Source organism: Homarus americanus, unplaced genomic scaffold (genome assembly GCF_018991925.1).
Source record: "Homarus americanus isolate GMGI-L3 unplaced genomic scaffold, GMGI_Hamer_2.0 scaffold51859, whole genome shotgun sequence".
NCBI lineage: Eukaryota > Metazoa > Arthropoda > Malacostraca > Decapoda > Nephropidae > Homarus > Homarus americanus.
The window spans coordinates 7862976-7886190 of record NW_024711292.1 but is presented as its reverse complement, the minus strand read 5'-3'; the positions used below and the strand labels follow the sequence as shown (position 1 = coordinate 7886190).

Below are 23215 nucleotides of genomic sequence, written 5' to 3'. Positions count from 1 at the left end.
TAAGTGCGATTGTGGTTCAATTTTTATCCCCCGAGCCTTGGGATGGGTGGGGGAGGGGCTATGGTGGATATACAGTAGTGACTGGTTTTTGTAGTAATTACACTCGTTCACCAGTAATATTAAATTATAAGCGATACAACTCAATTTATTAAGATTCTGTGTTTTTCACATCATTATAAGATCTAAATAACCATAACCGACCTACATGTATGTGGATCAATAGTGAAAAACGACACATAAAACGACACACAACTTATAAATGTTTCCATCAGGTCCGTCGTCACATTCATAGTCTAGGAGGGGAAGTTGACCGACCTAGGTGGGCAATATTTTTTATTAACGGCTCAACCATATATGACATTATTAAATGTAATTTCTATAATAGAGGGTTTTTATTCCACATGAGAAAACTTATAATTACATGTAAACAGGGCATGAAGAGTTATTATACTAAACTTACAAGATGGTTTGACCAACTGCGTCTCTCTCTCCCGCCATGCTTTACGATGACTGGCGTTGCTGAGGGTAATTCCTAGATTGGGTGGGAGGGACACTCGTCACTTGGTTATGTCGGTTAGGAGGAGTTCATGGAGTTTTATCACTGAAATACGTAACGACATACGAAATATTTTGGTAGGAGTAATTTACAGAAGTCCCAACACCGAATGTAAGGAACTTTCTTGATAAAATATCGGAACTAATCTATCATAAGTTCGGAGAGGTTCTACTAAAGTCAGAAACGGACACCTCAGTAATAGACCTTCTTGCTACCTGTCAATCTAAGTTCTTCTTCAACACAATAACCAAATCAACCAGAGTAACTGCCACCTCTGCCACTGTGATAAATCATATATTAACTAGACTAACGACACTCCTAACAATGTTGCAAGTGGAATTATTTATAACAATATCTCAGTTCGCTTCCCAGTTTTTGTCACGTATTAAACAAACAAGATTTGAAATGTTTAGTAAAGTCACAATAAAGCAGAGACTACTGCGGCGACAATATGCTCCTGTTCGAAAACAATGAATGCTAAATGGATCCTGTCTACACCTCCGACAACCCTAACGTGATCTGCTGCAACTTCTCCTGTATCTTCAGTGCTTCCTCTGAAAAATGCTCCCCCCCCCCTCAAATCTAAGTATATACAAAGTATATCTATCTCCAAGGTCTATATCAGAGAAAATTTGCAAAAATACCCACAACTTTCGGTGTTGCTTACCGCAGTATTCGAAAGAATAACAAACAATTAGAGTGTGCCAGACGCAGCTACTATACAAATAAGTTAGAGTCAGTATCAGGCAACAGTAAGAAAACCTGAAGTATCATCAATTCTATCCAGAAGAGAAACTCAACCTATGGGTCTCCACTCAGCTTCTATGATAAATGATAAAAATGTAACGGAACCCTCCCTCATTATCAATCACTTTAATGATTACTAATCAATGCTGGCAGGAATCTTGCCAAGAACCACCTGGTCACCACGAGAAATTTACAGCCTACCTACAAAACAGACAACAAAATGCGTTGCTCTTGTCCCCTGTCACGGCATTAGATTATTGAACACCATACAAAATGTCCAAAGATGCAGCAGCAGGCGACGACAATATACCAATGAGCATCATTAAGAAGTGGCCTTCCTATTACTACCTGTTCTCTTACACATTTGTAACTCCTCCTCTAGTGGTGTCTTTCCCGATTAACTGAAAGTTGTTAAAGTTTAAGATCGCGATGGCTAAGGGGTTAAAGGTCGATTGTGGTGCGCTCAGCGAGGAATATCAAATCGCGAGAAAATTTTCCCTTTAAATTTCACTTTCACATAGGTAGTATAACTTAAAATCAATGTGTGTCCCTAAGAGGTCTTTCAATACATCTAAAAATAAATTTTTGCTGTAGTATGATGTACAAAAAAGGAACCTTGAATGTTACTTCGCATACATTTTTTTTAAACAATATCCACAAGTAGCTTCGGTTGACTTCAGTCCATTTGGAAACTGAGGGGGAGGGGGGTCCAGGAGCATTACATAAATCTCCGGTCGGAAATGGATATAATTTGTCCAAAGCTCAAATTTTCAGGAATGATGCAGAAATATGTCTAAAATAACATATCCAAATTACACTTTATAACACTTTAAGGAATTTACGTAATTTAAGATTTCACAAGATGGCTGCCGTGATGCTAGAATCCCTAAAGCACACATATGTATATTAGTAAATCACACTTTATCACTTTATAATTATAAATGATGACTCATGACCAAGCTTATAAATACGCAGTTATAGTGGAAAATAAATTGACCCATTCCAGAGTTAGGTCACCTCTCAAGGTCAAGGTCAAATCCTAGAACTCGCTTATTTCACATTTCTCTATACTTTTACTGAAATGTCATAAAATATAATTATTTTTAAGGTCTGTATCAATCAATCAAACAATCAATTTTCTATATCAAATAATCATATTCAATTCGGGGTATAACGACCAAATAATGAGAACTCTGAACCATGTTAAAGTTGGTTTATATGAATACTTTTCTCAAGTAACTTTTTGCCACTTTTATGTCTAATGTAATTAGTGGAAAACTGGTGCAGGTGTGTACAATTTGATATATATGGCTGTACAAAGTAAACCCAGCTTACTGCAACCACAAAATATAATCATCTTATTCATTTCAGGTAGAAAAAAAATAGTCTTTGTTAAAGTGCAACTTTCTGAAAAAAAATTAGCCATCTTCAACTTTTAGGTCCGATGTAATTGATGGACAATTAGTACAGGTGTGACCATAGCATTGTACAAAATAAACCCGACTTCCTGCAACTTCAAACTTTTCCACAACCACTACTGCATCCACAAGTAACCATTCGCAGCAGCCTGTCTGGTGCAATAGGAGTATCAGTTGTCATTGGAACTAATATTCCGCCCTGTGGAACTGGCGGCGGCACTTGTAGGCGGTGGCACTCGAGCTTGAACCTTGATGTTGATACCTTTCTACCAAGCATGCGAACATAACACAGATGACCATATTTGCCGTTAAAATGAGTCTGGTGAGCTTCATATACAATCAGAAAGAAACGTTACCCCGCTCTTGCAACATCTTCTCAAACACTATCGGGTCTATTAAGACACTGAGCCACTCAAAATCTTGAGAGTCTGACAACACGTGAAGTACAACCTTTTTACCACCATTGTATAATGGAGACACTGTATCGTATCCTGTTATTGCATGTAGCTCAGAAATACTATATAGGGCCACTGGATTCTGGGATGTGAGCATGAAAATCTCAGCAGTTTCTGGTGCTTGTGCTATTAACATCACTAGAAGGTCTGTGTCCGTCCCAACGACCACCACAGGTTTCTCGTCAGTGATTGATGCCTCCATGGCTGTAGAGACTATTAGGTAATCGGCATCTGCTTCAGTTTGTTTAACTTTCACTCCATTCTGACCAAACTTGTCAATCAAATTGCCTATCAACCTATTTTTGTTAACATTGTTCCCTAAGAAGCACTTGTGAGTTGTCGTAGTTTTCATATTGGCGTTAAAAATTGTAGTAGCGGAGGTCGAGGCACTTGTTCTCCGTTGTTGCTCTGCAGCTTTTGTTGTGTTGTGAGTTCCATAACCATCAAACACGATGATTACGTCAGTAAATCCGTAGGGATACCTAACAGACATACCTGTATATAGCTGGTAAAGTTCGTCATAGGTTGTCCCTTTTGGCCACAATAATGCATGGAGTAGATGACCACCACCAATCACATGAATAATGTACTTAGGTATACAGTATCATGAGCTGCAACTCCAACTTTTAGAAGTACTCCAAGTTCGTTCTTTGCTGTCTTCCGCAAGTGGTTGTGGGGCTAACTCATAGGCAGGGAACTCTTCCATTTCCTTGGAATCTTTTATGACACGTGATTCTCATGAAGAGTAGGTCAGGGTTAATCTCACCATCTCGTTCTCTGTTACATAAGAACGGAGGAAACTGCAACGGGCCTATTGGCTCATACAAGGCAGTTTACACCCAATCCCTATCGCTCATATATCCATCTAACGTACAGTATATTTGGGTCTGCAAAGGAGGCACCCTTGATTGCTTGTGCAGCCGACAGTCCTATTGTATAAGCCTAATCACAGTTGATACAAGGGTCTGCAACAATGCCTGTAGATATCGACACTAGATTATTTGGCTCTTTAAAGGAAGGGGGGAGGTGGGTGCATCTCTAGCCAGTGACGGAAGAGTCATGATCTTGTTTATCTCTGGTTATAGAGCTGAGGCGTAGGTCCTTGTGCTGCTCTGAACTTGTAGCATAGATACCAGTGACCCTCTCTAGAGCCTCACAGATGGGGATGCAACGTGGTAAAGCATGGGCTCACTTTGATACTGTACGGGACTATTCCTTTCAGACTGTAGCTGGCGATCCATTCTAAGCCTCACTGCACAGTCGTGATGATATTTTGCCTTCTCTGCTACCAAGTCATTAACTGCTTGAACCCGAATTCTAACATTTCAGCCCACTCATCATTCCTTTCAGACGCATATTTCAAGATTGTTTTGACATAGTCAAAGGTCATCACCTCACTGACAGACCTCCGTCGTGCGACTGGCTGTCTTTCATTACAAGCTGCATTGATGTGCTCCCCACAATAAAATGATATCAGATGCTGGGGTATCAGACCGAACACTGTAGAAGCTCAGCATCATCAAGTTTTCGCATCTTATAAGCCTGTATGGATTTAATACGAGTATATTCCAATCTACACCTTGCATGCGCCGAAAATGGTATTTGTTTTTTATGTAATTTTACATGTAATCCATCACCGCGCTCAATACTAGAGTCAATTATTCGTTGTAGTCCTTTGCTGAGAATGCGTGTTTCATTACCAGGAGCGATACTCCCATCACATAATACACACAACTATCATTCAATCATAACCTGTATCAATGGAAATATTCAAATTAAAAAAAAATAGTCACAAATCAAATATTTTAGTAAAAAAATTATATGATTTAAGAAGAAAATATCTCTCCCAATCAACATAGGAACATTCACAATTCAACCATACAGTGATATAATTAGCATGAGGTCAGTGACGGCCAACGTGGACGCCATTTTTAATTGTGGAAATTCCCCAAGGAGTTTTGTGGTGTAATTTAGATATGGTCTAAGAGCATAATTCTGCATCATTCCTGGAAATTTCAGCTTTGGACGAATTAATTCCATTTCTAATCTAATGCTCCTGGACTAGGGCAGCAGTAAAAACTGGGGGAAGGGGGGGGGGGGGCAGTGCCCCCCGTTAACCCCCCTGACGACGGGTATGTTTTCCATTCATAACATGCTTGCGTTATGGCGTCAACAGTCAAGATCCGCTAATTGAGCTGTATTGTATATACCATAACAGGATGCGATGATATTTCCTAAGTTCGTTGAAGGGTAAATGTACACTTGTGGACAAAAACTAATAGGGCATGGAGGGATGGAGGTGGTGTCGAGGGGTGGGGGTTGGGATGCAGGTGTCTATAAAAAATAGTTTTCACCCCCTCCCTCCACAATTGTAAGGCTACGATGACTCAGCAGAAACGCGAGCGTGTTTATTGACGCAGATGTTGTCAAGGTAACCAGACGAACAGCTGTGAATGTCCTTGAAGAATTAAAACTGTTATAGCATTACTTGCACAGAACGAATTAGCCGTTCAGTTAAGAGATGATGCTTACTTTTTGCATGTGTATGCCGCCCCACAAGCATCAACTACGGTACTACAGGTGTCACAACCAACAGTGTAACTCGTGACTGACGCTTCTCCTGGACCAAGGCTAACAGAAAGCAGAGAGAGGCTCGATGGAAGAGATACCATTTTAAGAGTCGGTGTAGTCTTCATAGTGTGTCAGTAAATTATAATCATCAAGAGAGTTGATCTTTGTGCATAAAGAGTGGAGACGAGGGACTATAGGATGTCATCCCACCACCCCAGAAGTAAGGGAATCAGTCCACTCCCTTCATCCAGTTATATACATGCCTGTGGTAGAAAAGAACCTGATTTTTTATGGGGTCTATTTTTGATAACCGATATTTTACTAGTCAGACTGGTGATGTGTATAGACCATCAAATGATTGCTCTGGACCAACGCCGTCCCTCGCCATCCTCATGTTACTGGTACACCGTGATACTACTACTACTAATAATAATACTACTAATACTTATACTAATACTAATACTAATACTAATACTAATACTAATACTAATACTAATAATAATAATAATAATAATAATAATAACAATAAAGGTCTAGGAGCGTATACTCTACGTTAGTAAATCCACTTGTCATCAACAGCTATAAATCAAAGGGATATGTCTATGTCCTTGAAAACAAATGTTGTAACTACTATACAGTCCCTAGTTTATTAACACAGAGGAGAGTTAACGATGCATAGAGTTCTTTCTCCTCTAATTTTTATGTTGATGACTACTGTAGACTGTAAGTTTGTGCGTAAGGACCATAGTTGTTGAAACGCAGTGATAACTTTGTAAGGTCAAGGACAGCCTGCACCGTCAGAAAGTTAGGCTTATGTTCATTCACTTCAGTAATGTCAGTACCCACAAGTGGTTTTCATGAATTTCTGGGAATTATGGGACTTAGGATTAATTTTTACAACTTTCACCACAGTGTGAAAGTTTCTTCTCAGTAAATCTATAATATTTAAAATAACATATCTTAAAGGTAACTAATGTGACAAGTTTGAAAATATCCTCTTTGAAATTTAGCAATACTATAAAGTGTTTAGTGAGAAAAATACTTTGAAACTACATTGCTGCAAAGGATTCTTTTAAATAGTAGGGGGAAATAGATTAACTAGAAGTACATGTATTTCAACAATCACAAAATAAAAGTAAATGATTTATACATGAAAATGTAAGTTTACTTATTAAAACAAACGGCCTGTATTATTTAAATCTCGTCCACCGAGCCTGTTACAGCATTACACACGAGTTGTAACCCACATACTTGAACACAGAGACAGTTATTTTAGCTGCCCTACTTTGCGTGTGTGTGTGTGTGTGTGTGTGTGTGTGTGTGTGAAATAAGTTAAACGCTTTACTTATCAGCTTTATGTCATTTGAAACATAATAAAACAGATTTCTAATGCCGATGGCTTGGTGGTAGTCACTCCGACCAGTAGAGCCAGGTGAGAGAGGGATTTTGGGGCACAAGTTAAGGAGGCAATTTCATTTCACTGTGTATACCACCTGTTGCTAGCACCGCCATCTGTGGTAGATGAGACCCAACAAATTACTGAGTGAAAAGCTTGACCAGATTATGATACATACACTCAGGATGAGAGTCGTTTGTGTTGTCAGGGAGAGGATTAGCCAGCCAGCCAACATTCGTCATCATTTACGCTTTTACGCTTCTCACCTGGCGTCAGTGACCATATGACCCAGTAGTCTCCTCCGGTACTTGTGAAACCTCAACAGTCTCCCCCAATGCTCTTAAGACCCCAGAAATCTCCCCCAGTGCTTGTGAATTTCCAGCAATCTTCCCCAGTGCTTGTAAAACCCCAGAAATCTCCCCCAGTGCTTGTAAAACCCGTATAGTCTCCCCAGTACTTGCAAAACCCCAGCAATCTCCCCAGTGCTTGTGACTTTCCTGCAGTCTCCCTCAATGCTTGCACTGGGGGAGATTGTAAAACCCGTATAGTCTCTCCAGTGCTTGCAAAACCCCAGCAATCTTTCCCATTGCCTGTAAAACCCCAACAATCTCCCCTAGTGCTTGTAAAACCCCAACAATCTCCCCCAGTGCTTGTCAACCCCTATAGTCTCCCCAGTGCTTGTTAAACCCCAGCAATCTCACCCAGTGCTTGTGAATTTCCAGCAGTCTCCCAGTGCTTGTAAAACCCCAGCAATCTCCCCCAGTGCTTGTAAAACTCCAACATTCTCCCCCTTGCTTGTGAAACTCAGTATTACACACTGAAATAAGCAGGAACAGCCTGTTCATTAAGTCGATTCAAGAGACAGTTATCATCAAGTACTGGATGATTGAGGTCACAGGTGTGTCAGCCGCCAGGTGCACACACGCCAGGGGGTTTACTTAATTGTGGATCCAGGTGGCAGGTGTCAGCGAGTTACTGCCTAGATCAAGGGTGGAGAATCTATGGAGGACGGAGGGCCAGACTGAAATCATAAGAGTTCTTCCAGGGCCATCTATTATTATCAATGTTAAAGATAATCTTGGCAAATTCAATGGGTATGACAGCCACACTGGAACATAATCCCAAAGTAGTTCAGCGATTATAAGTTAGTCTTTTAATAGTAAATATATATATCTTCTAAGTTTCATCAAAATCTATCAACAAAATCTATACTTCTGATCTCCTCTTAAATCAGAACCCCCCATGGTCGCGGGCCGCCCTGAGACCCTCGGCGTGTCAAAAATGGCCCTGGGCCACAGTTTACCTTCTCTGACCTAGATAGTACACTGAACTACTGTTGAATATTCAGCGAACGTGGCCTCTATTTTCTTCGTCTTTATTAATGTAAATAATTTGAATACATACATAAATTGCTTTTACATGTAACGCTAAATAGGGATAATCGAGTAAGCTTTACAACGCAACTGATGTTTTTGCCCAATACGGGCAACATTTGGTTTTTGTTGGTATGAATTAATGAAAATGCTTGTACAACATACTGTAAAATTTGCTTTGTTAAAGGCGTTTGCTATCATAATCAAGCTGTACCTAAATTATTGTAGGGTAGATAAAATTGGGTTAAGTTTGGGTAGTTATGTTAGAGATGATGCCATTCGTTTAAAGTTTGATAATGATTATCTATCTATACGAACGTCCATATTGATAGACGCTTGCATTTTCGAAAACAATAGTAAATTCCTTTCAAGCAGCGCAGGGATTCCCTTCATACACTTCTTTCATAAATCCCAAGAAATAATCACCGAAGTCACTTTATAAATAGTAAATGCTGAAATAACAGTGTGAGACAGTGTAGTAAGTACAGGGTAGTGTGTTTGTGTAAGCGCAAAACATGTGTATATGTAGCCTATACTACAGTGTGTATACTTAAGGCTTGTTATACTGTACATGATCAACGGTTGAAGGTAGACGTGTATTGCATCATTTATATGCACTTGGTGAACCCACAAGTGAGCCAGCGTGTAAGGAGACTATACTTGTATAATTACTGTAGTTTCATAACGGGTTTGAGGTTGACGGCTGTCAATACTGGTGCGGAAGGTGCGCTCGCGCGCACGCCTGTGTGTGTGTGTGTGTGACAACGATATCCACAACAACAAATAATGAGTTACTTAAATGCGCAGAGGCAGAACATACCATACAAAAAACCCAGATCAGACAACAATGACCCTAAATGGATAAATAATTATTTAAAAAATATTACTGGACAAAGGAAGGCTATAGGTAGGAGAATAAATCGTGGTGAAGTTTACCTCCGAGATTATTATAAGGTGTTGGCCAGTGGGGTTAAGACCGAGATAAGAAAAGCAAAGAGGAATAATGAACTGAAGGTAGCAAGGGAGGCGAAGTCAAACCCAAGAGATTCTTTCAGATGTATAAAACTAAAACACGAGAAAATATTGGATCAATACAGTCAGATACCGGCGAGCTAACTGATAACGACGGAGAAATGAGCAATAATCGGAATAAATATTTTTCAACACTTTTCACCACCAAAAATTTAAACATGATACCCGAGGCACCAACTATATAGAGAGACAGTGAAGAAAATAGATTAAGCGAGATAGTAGTGACTAGTAACGACGTTAGTAAGCAAATAGACAAGCTAAAGCCTAATAAGTCACCAGGTCCCGATGAGATATTTGCCAGAGTATTAAAGGAATGTAAGGAAGAGCTTAGTAAGCCCTTAGCATATTTGTTTAAAATGTCCTTAAAAACAGGTGTAGTACCAGAATCCTAGTGGACAGCGATTGTAATACCGATTTTCAAGAAGGGAGATAGAACACTATCCTCTAACTATCGTCCAATCAGCTTAACATCAATTGTAGGCAAATTACTGGAAGCAATAATTTCAAACTCTATTCGAAATCACCTGGAGAAGCACAAGTTGATCAATGATTCCCAAAATGACTTCACAATCGGGCGTTCATGTCTATCTAATCTCTTAACATTCTTTTCAGCTGTTTTCGAATCAGTGAACGACGGGCACGACTATGATGTGGCATATCTTGACTTTAACAAAGCCTTCGACAGAGTCCCCCACGAAAGACTAAAAAGAAAAGTGGAGGCTCATGGCATTGGAGGAGATATTCTAATATGGATTGGGGCGTGATTACAGGACCGAGAACAGCGAGTGAGCATTAACGGCACAAAATCCGATTGGAGTAACGTCACTAGTGGAGTACCCCAAGGCTCAGTACTTGGACCATTATTATTTATTATATACATAAACGACATAGATATCGGCGTAGACAGCACCATAAATAAATTTGCTGATGACACTAAAATAGGGCGTATAATTAAATCTGACGAGGACTCCGCAAAACTACAGGAAGATCTAAACAAATTTCTCAAATGGTCTGAAAAATGGCAGATAAAATTCAATGTGGACAAATGTAAAGTACTTAGTCTAGGAGATGTAAACAGAGAAACCAGATACCAGATAAACAACGATGTTATAGAGAAATCTGACTGAGAAAGATTTAGGAGTAATAAGTGGTCTGAGCCTGTCATGGCACGTGTGATGAGGACATCTCGGCGATCTCTTTCTTTGACAATGATGTAGTCAATGAGATGCCAGTGTTTGGAACGTGGGTGTTGTCACGAACCCTTGAACTTATCAACCTGCCTGAACAAGGTATTGGTGATAGGAAGGTTTTGTGCAGGACACTTGCTGAGAAGGAGTAGGCCGTTGGCATTACACTTGCCTAGTCCATTTCTCCCTCTGTTTCCCTGCCAAATGTCAGCATCTCTGCCAAATCTGGCATTTAAGTCACCAAGGAGCACAACCTTATCTTCTTTGGGGATAGAGGTTAGCACTCTGTCAAGGTTGGCATAAAAGGCCTCCTTGATGTCATCCTCTGCATCCAGTGTCAGGGCGTATGCACTGATGAAAAGGCATGACGTCAGTGATTCAGTGGGACTCGGAGCGTCATGAGGTGCTCGTTGATTCCAATAGGCATTTCAGTTAGTCTGTGTAGGATGCGTTGGCGGATTGCAAAGCCAACTCCGTAAATGTGGTTTCCTTGCTCAGCAGGCTTACCTTTCCAGAAGAAGGTATAGCCAGACCCCCGTTCTGTGAGTTGACCCTCATCTGCGAGCCTGGACTCCCTAATGGCTGCTACGTCTGTTATACCTAGCCAGCTCTTTTGCCACAAGGGCAGTTCTTCTTTCAGGACGCTCATTTGTGCCAGTATACAGAAGGGTCCTGACATTTCGTGCAGTGACCATCAGAGGTTGTATAGTTTGTTTTTGTTTTGATCTGTGATTTTTATTGTGTTTTCGACCGCATAAGGATGACCTTACTAAGTGCAGTTGCCCTGTCAGTTTTTTTTTTTTTTTTTTTTATAGGCAGGCTATGGTTAGGGCAACCTTTCTAGCCTCCTCCCCATGCTGGGTGAGCAGAGTGGCTCCTCAAAAGGGCTGCTCAGTCACACAGACAGAACCAGATTGAACTGCTGCCTAGATCCCAGTGAATAAATGATCATCTTATCTGTGCCGCCTATGTGCAGAATTGTGACTAGAGACTCCCGCAGTCTTCTCTGCCTGTCCTGTTGCCACTTGTCCGTCGCCATAGGAACTATTTATTGAAAAATATTTATTCAGATTATTGCTCATTTCTCCATCGTTATCAGTTAGCTCGCCGGTATCTGACTGTATTGATCCAATAATTTCTCGTGTTTTAGTTTTATACATCGGAAAGAACCCCTTGGGTTTGACTTTGCCTCCCTTGCTACCTTCAGTTCATTATTCCTCTTTGCTTTTCTTATCTCGGTCTAAACCCTACTGGCCAACACCTTATAATAATCTCGGAGGTAACCTTTACCACGATTTATTCTCCTACCTACAGCCTTCCTTTGTCCAGTAATATTTTTTAAATAATTATTTATCCATTTAGGGTCATTGTTGTTTGATCTGAGTTTTCTGCATGGTATGTTCTGCCTTTGTGCATTAAGTAACTCATTATTTAAATAGTTGTGGAACTCGTCAACCTGAGATCAGGTCATCCTCGACCATCATATTTTGTGAGGTTATCGTTGTCAGGTCACCAGGTAAAGTGAGGTCGCTCTCTGTGGGTACATTGTGTGAGGTCATGTAATTCACCTCCGAACGTGATACCCCTTCTCTCAGTTGCCTTTTCAAACTATCAAAGTTTGCCCTTGTGAAACCTGGGACTTAAATGAATTTTCCTTGTGACTGCCATTAAATTCTAATTGGAATCCTATTTCTGTGATCGCTGTTAGCTAGTTCGTTCCCTACCTCGATATTATTAATGGGGATTTTCTCTGTTTGACAGAACTAAATTGAGGATATTATTACCCTGGGTGGGTTCGGTTATATGTTGACATAGGAAACAGTTTTGAACTTTTTCAAGAAAATCCTCTGATTCTGAGTTACCCATTAGGTCGACCCAATCTATTTGGCTAAAGTTAAAGTCGTCTACTATACAGACTTTGCTATGTCTGGATGCCCTGCGCATTTCATCCCAAATAAGTCGCTCATTAACGCCAAATAAGTCGCTCATGATTGCAGAAGCAGGTTGAAATGTTAGGTGTAATATTTGTATGATCACGAACAATATATTTTACAAGCAGCACGATAACTGTCAACCTTTGCTTTGTTGTTGTCTGGTTATCGACACCAGACTAAAATTACAGGTATGTAGTGCAGCATTTTTCGCCAAACTAGTTTTAGTAATTTATCAGTGATACAGTTACAGGATGAAGGTCTTGGCACTATGGGTTGTGTTGGCGGTATGGGCGACGTGTGTGTTGACGACCTCAGCCATAGAGGGATCCCACCCACCCATGCATAGGAGGACGAACGAACACTCACACCAACACCAGAAGCAGAACAAGCACCGTCACCATGTACCAAAAAAGCCGCCGGCGCAGCTTTCTAATCCTAAACTGCTGGAGGACAACCAACTCTTGCACGACAGAGAGTGAGTATGATATGTTTTGAACTATTCCTTGTCAACAATAAATAGCGTTTAAGTAGATCACAGACGTTTGTGCGAAATATTTGTCGTGAACGAATCAAATAATTCTTTATCGGAGATAGTACAGTTTGAATGCAATTGTTAGACTATATTTTTTCGCTTTAGGTGAAGTTAAACAGATATATCTTTATGTTTTAAGTGACGCGGAATATTCACAGTGAGAATCTCCAGGACACCGGGCCCGGTATTTTGGATATTTTGTCTTGCTTCAGAATTCCGCACAGACTCAAGGTTAAAACACACTGGCATGCGCATACGCGCATCCACACGAATGAAAACACAGTTTACAATTAAATTTTAGCTGATCTCTTTGTCTTTTCTTTTAATGAAATTAAAACCGTTTTGCTTTTTTAGTGAAATGTTAACAGCTGTTTTTCTTTGTGCATTTTCCTGAAAGCTTTCACAGTATTTGCTTTTCCTGAACCAAATTTGGAGGAAGAGCCTACAAAGAGCCTCCCACCTGATACATGTATATACCTACAGGGGACAACTAGAAGACTTACACCAATGTAGTCATTTGTATTGTAAATGAAAATAGACAAACTTTGAGGTAAACATGCGGTTGTTTAAGGAAGAGATTTGAGGACAAGATCTAGAGAGAGATGTGGGAGACGGAGCAACGACAATATTTAAAATAAGGCTGTCAATAAAATGAAAGCTGATCTTAATGTCCTGACGACACCGTTAAGGGCAGTGTGGATACAGCCCACTAAGCCCTCAGGAGGCAGAGTGGTCGTCTCTAGAATTAGCTTATCCCACTTTCTGAACTATAAAGTTAGGTATCCCTTTATAACTGGGTGAATTTGGTGTGCCCTGTGCAAGAATAAACAAACCTTAGAGCAGGAGGTGTACACCGTATCCAATCAGCCATCACTAAATTCATCTCCCCCCACCTGGTCCGCCTCATAACTTTGGACAATAATCATAAAATAATGCATATCAATAAACTCGTCTGAGAGATTGTTTTAGTTTGCAGCATCTACGAACTATGTGGTTAAAATTCGTTGCTATTATATGGAAATACTTTATTTACAGCACAATATTTCTCATTCTGATTCACAGTCATCGATGCTTTTTCTGGACGAATTTTTTTCTTGTTATAAACATCTCACTCACGATGATTAAAAGTATGCTAGCACAAATAAGGCTGAATTAGTGACCAATTGCAAACCACAGTCCATTCAGCTTTTAAAGGCGACCAGGTGCAATGTAAGGACTCTGGAACTCATTTTTTTTATTACAAATGTTTTATATTATTAATTATACGAACCATTAATCTCCTTGGAAAATAAATGCCATCACAGGAGAGAACTGTGTCATCATCCGTCCACGTAGTTATGATAGTCGTGAAGGAGAAGCCTTAATTGACAATTGGCAACCATTTGCGGAGGACTTTGTGAGAAGCCAATGTAAAAAACTGCGTTAAATCACAAAAAAATTAATTGCACAGACATGTCACTATAAAAACTGTAATTATAATGTTTACGCTCACAGCCGATAGTCCTTCAATCACTGTTGTTAAGGGCCTTCATGGTGTAAAGTCCTGCTGGTATTGGATAGTACTTAAGCATGTGGAAATAAAACACTGGTCTGGAATAACCTTCACTTTGTTGTCACCTCGTGTTGTGTGAGGTCGACTGGACTGGAGGAAGGTGTGCGATATTGCCAACACAGCCAATAACTTTCCAGAAAGGTCCCCAAATTTTACTACAGCGCCACCTGTTACTGAGTGAGCGTACTAGTCGAGAATCGAACCCTAGCCCTCTGCACAAGAACAAAGATACTGCGCCACATCGACAACAAAGGAAATCCTAGGCTTTGTTTTATTTCACAGAAAGCCTGTTCACTCGTTTTATTTTTAAGCAACGTGAACGTCCTTGTGGCGCAGTAGTAGCGATTCCGGTTCTCACGTAGAGGTCCAGTGTTCGATTCCCGACTAGTGAGGTATCGTTTGTGAATGGAACTCAGCATGTATAAGTATGGACTATTGAGATATATATGTAGCTTTAAAATTATGACAAATGAACAGACCTTGTGTGAAATAAAACAAAGCCTAGGCTTACTTCGTTGTCCTTGTAGTGCAGTGGTAGCGATTTTTGTTCTTATGCAGGGGTCAAGGTGTTCGTTTCCTCTGAGCATGCTAGGCATGCGGCGCATGCTCACTGGTCAGAGCTTTTTTTTTGTTTATTCATCTTATATAATAAATTTACATTTATACTCTAAAATGCAGCCTTGAGCTTAGTAACAGCACTGTGTAAGCGAGCGAGGCCGGGGCTAGCTCCTCTCCCAAGCGCATCGGTAGGTGCTGTTTCACCTCGATGAAAGCCTGCGCGCGCAGCTCGCTGACGTTAAAGTCACACCAGGTGAATTGGCTGATATGATGCGCCTGGCCGTGGCGCATCAATGTCGCTCCACCCACGAGTCCGTGTGGGTTGTGCGAGTTGCTTACATTCTTCCGCTCGTGTGTGTTGTGGTGCTTCTGCTACCCGAGTGTTATAGACTTATAGTGTTATAAATATTCTACTTGCGATGGAAACTGTGGTAGAATAGGACACTTTTTTAGTTAAGGAACTGCTGGAAAAGCCATTTTCGAGAAGAAACATTTCAGAGAAAATTGAAATCGTAGGAAAACGTAGACCATGTCCACGAATTCCAGGACTTACAAAGACGCATACAGATAAAAACAAAGAATATGTTAGGCATTTTAATATCATGCAGTACGAAAGCACACATTGGTTGACTGGCTCAAATAAGTTAAAACAAACTTTTCTGCTGGCCGTGTTTGCTCTTTTCAACTGATCACAGTGTATGGTCGAAAACTGGTTTTGATAATTTGAATACTTTGTCATTGGCGTTGATGTCAATTGAAAAAACTTCTTGGGCACTTGAAAATGAAGCATACATTTTACGATGAAGTGACTGAAAAATTTATTGAAAAAAAAAAAGGAGGATGGAGTTCGTTTATAAGTGAAAGCCTGAAAGGGAAAGAAAAGGGGAGAAGAAACCAAGGAGAAGGAGAAAGGTAAGACTTTTGTAGACTTTTATATACTGAAATACAATTAAATTGTTTTTAATTAATTTAACTTTTTCAAATACTTTTCCTTTCCTTGTTTAGGCTATTTTAAATTTAAATGAGAGAATAGGTAGCAGGCTAAGTTAATAATACAATGGCTTGCGCAGGCCTACTTGAAAGCCTTTATCATCATATTATCTCAAACTACTATTTAATGTTAAACCACCTAGGTACAGCACACCCCCCCCCCTTCCCGCTCTACAAAATAGAGCGTGCTCAAGATCTTAAGTCAGGATTCGCCACTATTATATATATATATATATATATATATATATATATATATATATATATATATATATATATATATATATATATATATATATATATATATATATATATATATATATATATATATATATCCACAATGAAAACGTGGATAAGATAAATCTTGATAAGCAACTGAAGATGTCTTGAATAAAGACGAAAGCTAAGGTGCTCCGTTGTTTCCTTTTCCCCGTGTGATTTTATCGATATATATATATATATATATATATATATATATATATATATATATATATATATATATATATATATATATATATATATATATATAATTTAGCCTAATTAGATTTTGTGAGGGTAAAATGTCTTTTACTTCCATCCTCATAGCAAGTGATCGGCTCGTTAGCCTGTGACGTCAATGTTACGCACTGTTGGCAAGTATTGGGCATGCACCGGCACCTGAATGTATCTGAACCTGCTCCAGTGTTGGTCAAGTATGGTCTTGAAAGAGGTCACACTTGGTACCGTCACAACACTCTCTGGCAGGTTGTTCCAAAAGTTCACAATTCTCGCTCGGAAAAAATATGTTTCAGTACGATATATTTAGGTTTAGTGCGTGTCAAAAATAGCGAAAATACGGCTTTGTGTAAACGGACAATTTACTCGGGAACAACATGAAGAAAGTCCCCAAATATTGTAAGTGGAAACAAAAATACTTCGAAGTTATCCCTCTTATTATGATGTTAAAAGGGAGGGGTGATTCCCAGCTCTGATATTGAAATATAGAACAGAACTTTAATGCAATATAGAAATAGAAAGCCGATAGAAATGACTTGGAAAAATTTCCTTATTATTTAGATTAAATTGATTTATGGCGTCGCGACGCTATCCTGCTTCAGTTGCCATGGTTTATTTTGTAGCTTAATAACTTAAAATGGAAGAAAATCATACATGCTGCCCTTTGATACGTGTTACTTATATTTGTTTAATAAGTTTTTGTAATAGTCATTTCAAATGTGTCCAGTTTCGTCATTAGGTCTCTCTGTGTTGTTCTGGTGTATCATGGAGAACCGAAATAAGAATTTTCTGATAGTTATAACAGCCACACTTTTCTTTTAAAATACCGTACACCCACCTTCAAAACAGCCGGTAGAGGGCCCATATAAGGCACATTACTTTCAGGTGAATTTCAACAATAACGCGCCTTTGACCTAGTATTGCACACACACACAAAAGTATCTGATTTTGTCAACCTTCACGAGCGTTAGTTTTACCGGACCATCGGTAAACGTGGATAAAGATGTACCGTATGTCACAACAGTAACAATAACAACAACAACACACTTATTTTATGAATCGAATTTTTTTAATAGTCCAACAAGCGTTACAAAATACGTTAATTAATTTGGTAATAGAAACTCAATGTGGAAAAATATTACACTGAATATAATATAAACATGATCTTACTAAATAAACAATGTAAATTATGTGTATAAAGGTCTTCATACAAAAATGTTAATGTGACCTTAATATCTTGATATCTTTTCTCCATCGTCAGACACTTGAAGGAGGAACTTCCTGAATACTTGTCCTTGGACAGAATCGAGCAAATGTCAGACAAAGAGCTGGACTATCACTACTTCAAGTAAGTTTTACTTCTAGTGTGTCGGGTGGTACTGGGATCCTAAACAAGAATGAAACCTGATGGTTACAAGTGTTCCCTGAGGAATGCAGTGATGGGTAGGGAAACACCGGGTAACACTGAAGTCCGTTTATTATGGATGAGAGAAATACAAGTGGAGTGGTGACTAGCGTGTGCCATGCACGACTCACACAGTCAGACTGAGACTGCCTTGCCATATGGCAGCCTCGGGGCAATGTTGCCACATAACACGTGGAGTGTTGCCACGTAATTATATATGTAAATGCTACTCGGCACAGTAGCTTATTTACAAGGTTGCTACTTGGCACAGTAGCATAGATACATAACCTGCAAAACCCACTCGTAGATGCACGCCAGGATCTTAGTTATATTCACTTGTATCGTCAATTTAGGTTAAAGATATCTCCTCCTGTTTCCTATTAGGCAGGAGAGCGAGTCCTCTCCAACAGGAACACTACGACAAGCTATGCAAAGTAGATTTACCTTAACCCCTCCTCATATACCTTGATCTAATAATATTTATTTATTTATTTATTTATTTTATTTTTTACAGGGATTAGCCCACCCGGGCACAGGTCACTGACCCACATCGAGGCCTGGGGGCGAAATGTAATAATTATTCATGGTAAATAAAATTTATAATAAAAAGTAAAATAAAATAATAATGCAATAAAAAAGCAGCAGCAATAATAATAATAATAATAATAATAATAATAATAATAATAATAATAAAGAACTAAAGAAATACAAAAAAAAAAAAAAATAGAAACAATACATGTATGTTGTGTTGTCAAGTAAGAGACACAATTGAGACCCTGCAATTGTGTGTAAATGAGGCAGAAAGTCAGATCAGGAACCTGGGACTTGGTCACAATTTTCGTGATGCAATATGGCAGCAGGGTCTACCATCAGACAATACATTATGCTTCCAATATCTTCCCAGGCGGTAGTACCTCCCTGTTTGGTAGATGCCTACTACCTACTTCCTTTATTGCTGTTGTTTCTAGAACACAAAACTTGACATTTTATATTAATAAAAAGTTAGCAGCGTCGCCAGTAAGGGAGTTCCTGAAAACTTTTTCGGACTGAGGTGTCTATTGCATTGCGAGCTAGTCTTTAAGGATCGTTCATCAAGTCTTTGCTAATACTAGACAGCAACCGAGGGCGGAGAAACGGGAACGCACCCCTTCTCACCACACAAATCTCGAACCAGAGGTTAAGCGCCTTGTCTCACAGATGCAGTGTATATATAAGACCAAATAATAACTATTATGTGCTTGAATATTAAAATTAATTAACTTTGTTACATTTTCGTATGTAAATCAAATTAAAGAGCAGGTTGATTTTTGGAAAGGCAGAGGATATTTTTTTTTGCAATCATGTTCCTGAGCTTCAAAATATTGATTATTAGAAAAAAAGATACTTAAAAGTAATAATTATTCTTAATCGGCGATTAAGTTTCCTTCGTCTTTCCTTTTAAACTCAAGAGCAACTCAGTTAATCTGTAGCGTTTTATGAGAGAATGGTCTTCATCACCACTGATTGTTGACACTGATCCCAAGAATAGTCCACACCCACAGCACACTAAATAGCTGCGGATCCAAGAGAGTGAGCAACCTCTCCCTTCATAATCTGAATATAGTTAAAGGTAGAGATATAATGTTCTCGCTGGTCAGAATTAAGCAGCAGAATATCGTTGCCTTCCATTAGTGTAGAACTGTAAAGAACTGTAAATGCACGTAATCTGATGAGTTCTTACAGCCCTATGTGCCATTCTATGACGTGTGAATCCCTCATCTGGATTTTGTTTTTAAATCTGCCTTTGAGAAATTGATTAACTTGGTCCCCAACTTTTGTAAACGCATCGCGACCCTGATGATTATTATTATTAACTTTCTCAAAAAAGTACGTTTCTGTTACCTATAGATGATGCTTAAGAATATACTCATCACTGGTGCAGCGAATTTATTGCGGCAAGTCATGTATCTTACTTACTTCAAATTAGTTCTGTAATAATATTGCCATTTTCACAGAGGTTCATAAAGATAAAAGGAATAAAATGAGAAATTTTTAATCTTCGTGAACAGTCTTGGTCATCAAGAGAGGAAGGTAAGCATTTAATTGCTACCAAACAGCGAGGAAGAAAAGAATCTGAGCACTCGCAGGAGAATTCCATGTTATGAGTTGTGTGGCTCAACACGTCATAATTCATTTGTTTCAGAATACACGACTTTGACAACAACTTTGGTCTTGACGGGATGGAGCTCATGGCAGCCATCAACCATATCGATGACGATGACGATGATGACGTGGGCATTGACGAGGAGAAGCTCAAGAACCTCAGTAAGGATGAGAGGAAAATAATAGAAAACTTCCGCCAAGAGAAATGGAATGAAAAATTAAAGTTTTACGTTGGTGAGTTGATCACGTAGGCATTCACCTCAAGTGTCGAAGGATTCTAATCTAAGTTTTGACAAATAGAGTGCACTGAGGGCTGCAACAGCGGTTTATAATATAATTTGCGATATAATTTTTCAAAAATTACACAGATTATACGACACATTGATTGCAAATGTTAAAATCTTTTATGTAACGTCCATCAGGTTAAACCTATTTGACACCCATGCCAGTTTCCTTAATCGTGTATTTTTGTTTTGACTGTTTGCAAAATCAGTAAATGGTGTTCATTTTATGCATTCACTACTGTATACACACAGAGAAACAAATAAATTTTCCTGGCATTTACCTAACACTCTTAGAACTAAAGATGTTGGTATTGTTAAATAATAATTGCAGTACTTCGCTTTAGCAACGTAGGTCACCAGCACGTAATCTAGAGCACTAAATCTACTAGTCATCAATCGTTAAGGATTAAGAGATATAACAAAAACAGAATTGTCTTCAATAACTATCACCTGACTTCTTTTGCGTAAACAACATGCCGTGTATGAATATAACTATTGTTATGCATTACTTTGCTCCAACAACCAAGATCTTCAGGAAGTCACTTTTTATACTAGACAACAACTATTAGACAAATCATTGATCACTAAATCGAAATGAAAGAAAATGTGTGTTTCTTGAATACTACAGGTTTGTGAGTTAAAGGAGGACTCCTATAACAGTGCAGTTGATTTAATAATGTTGAGCTTTGGCAGAGGCAGTGAAAGTTTTTTATCTTAAATGCAGCTGTTAGACGATGTTTTACCGGGAGCGTTTTGTAATGTATGGGTACGATCGACATCGTGTGGCGCTTTAGAACTTATACTGTACCTCCTACGTAATTATAATTAACTGGGAACTGGGATTATACATATATGAACCAAGGCATATTATAAATACTGTATTGTTAAAAACTAATAGAAATGGAGGATTTGTTAGAAAGAATATGTTGTTAATAGCTGTGTCCATTAACAGAACTGATAGATGACGTGTTGAAGGAGAACGACAACAACAATGACGGGTACATCTCTTGGGGGGAGTTCAGGCTGGCCCAGACTCGCAGGAAGCATTCATAAGTCACCAGGCAAGAGGTCCTCACCCAAGAAGACAATAATAAATCAACTATGAATTTTATGTTGTTTATTGTGTGAATAATAAACAAAAAATATAAGATTTAATTTCCATTGAAAGACCTTATTGCAGTATTAAACAGTACTTGTGTAAAATATGACAAGAAGGGTACAAATACAGATTACGTCGAAGCGCGGCCAATGCAATCCAGGGGAAAGCTTTATTTAATTTAAGGGTTAGAGTTATATAAATGCTTAGGGATCTGGTTTTGTAATTTATCATCTTAAAATTTTCGCATACTTGCATACTTGCGTCTGCGCGAATCATGATGAACGTTTTAAGCTATTGGCCGTGAGAGAAGGAAGAAGTGTTGTTACGAGTGGAGGTGATGGAGGAAAACCTTGTATCAGGTTACACCATTATGGGCCAGTCTCTTAATGGTCCAGACGTAATGGTCGATGTGTGGAGACAGTCAACACTACACAGTAGACACTGCTCATCACAACCTTATTCCTTATTATCCTCAGCAGGAACAACAAAACAATACCATTTGTTTGTATAGTCTTGTCTCACTGCTATACAGGAAGGAGGACCCATCACGACTCACTGACCAGCCATATCCTCTTGTGTCTTTCCGAGGTTTCTAAAGTTTGCTACAATGGGGATGGAGTCACTTTCTTCTATATGACTCTCGAACAGCACTTCGTTGTCATGTTAACACATAGTGACAGCTGCATCTGTGTAATGAATATTATCAATAATTTATCACAATATAACCTACGACAACATTTAACACTGTGGATATTGAAGGTAGTGCTTCTTGTACTGTACATAATAATGTTCATTGATTCTCTTTTGATCATCGTGAAGGAGGAGCTTATGATTGTCTAAGAGCTGTCTTGCCCGCGGTGCCCACCGTTTCTCCGTGGATGTCGGTTACACTAGAACTCCGTCATAGTACATCCTTTCCTCACACAGCCAAACAGTCCACAAAATTTAAAGAAAGAGCACTCCAACTTAAAACCGACAAAAATGACGAGACACCTACGTACAAAGCTAAAATCAGGAAAAAACAATGAGAAATAAAAATATACAGGAGGTATTACCTTAATTTAGACGAGTCTTAGTGCGAAAAACACAAAAATTCACAGGAAGCCATATCACAAATCGATGGCTTTACTTTATATTGGTGCAAGGCTTCCATAATGAGGAGGTCCGTCTCACAATTGCTCCTGCCAAGAACTGAGAAACCAGACGGAGAAAACAGGTGATCATGTTGGTGGGCGTGGTTACGGATAGCTGAATGCGGTGGTTGTGTGATTAACTCGCCTGGGATCAGATTCGAAACGATGGTGGAGGTATATGGAAGGTTGACCCAAATATCCTGGATGGCGGCCTGGAGCTTAGGAACGCTGTATCCCGCCCACACAACTGTTTCTTTATTATCGCCCACAAGTACTCAATAGGGTTAAAGTCAGGTGAGTTGCCTGGCTAGTCCTCAATGTATTTCACACCACAAAATGCAAACCAAGCACGTATTAAT

At 39.1% G+C, this 23215-nt stretch overlaps 1 protein-coding gene across 1 annotated transcript in view; it reads left to right on the top strand.

The window, feature by feature from the left end:
• LOC121876723 (multiple coagulation factor deficiency protein 2 homolog) overlaps positions 1 to 21772 on the top strand; it is a 100111-nt gene extending 78339 nt beyond the window's left edge. The window contains exons 2-5 of the mRNA XM_042382119.1: positions 12914 to 13144; positions 18055 to 18141; positions 20381 to 20574; positions 21577 to 21772. Coding sequence (XP_042238053.1) covers positions 12921 to 13144; positions 18055 to 18141; positions 20381 to 20574; positions 21577 to 21677 — 606 coding nt within the window. The 5' untranslated portion in view covers positions 12914 to 12920 and the 3' untranslated portion in view covers positions 21678 to 21772. The remainder of the gene's footprint in view (positions 1 to 12913; positions 13145 to 18054; positions 18142 to 20380; positions 20575 to 21576) is intronic.
• The last annotated feature ends 1443 nt before the right edge of the window (positions 21773 to 23215 follow it).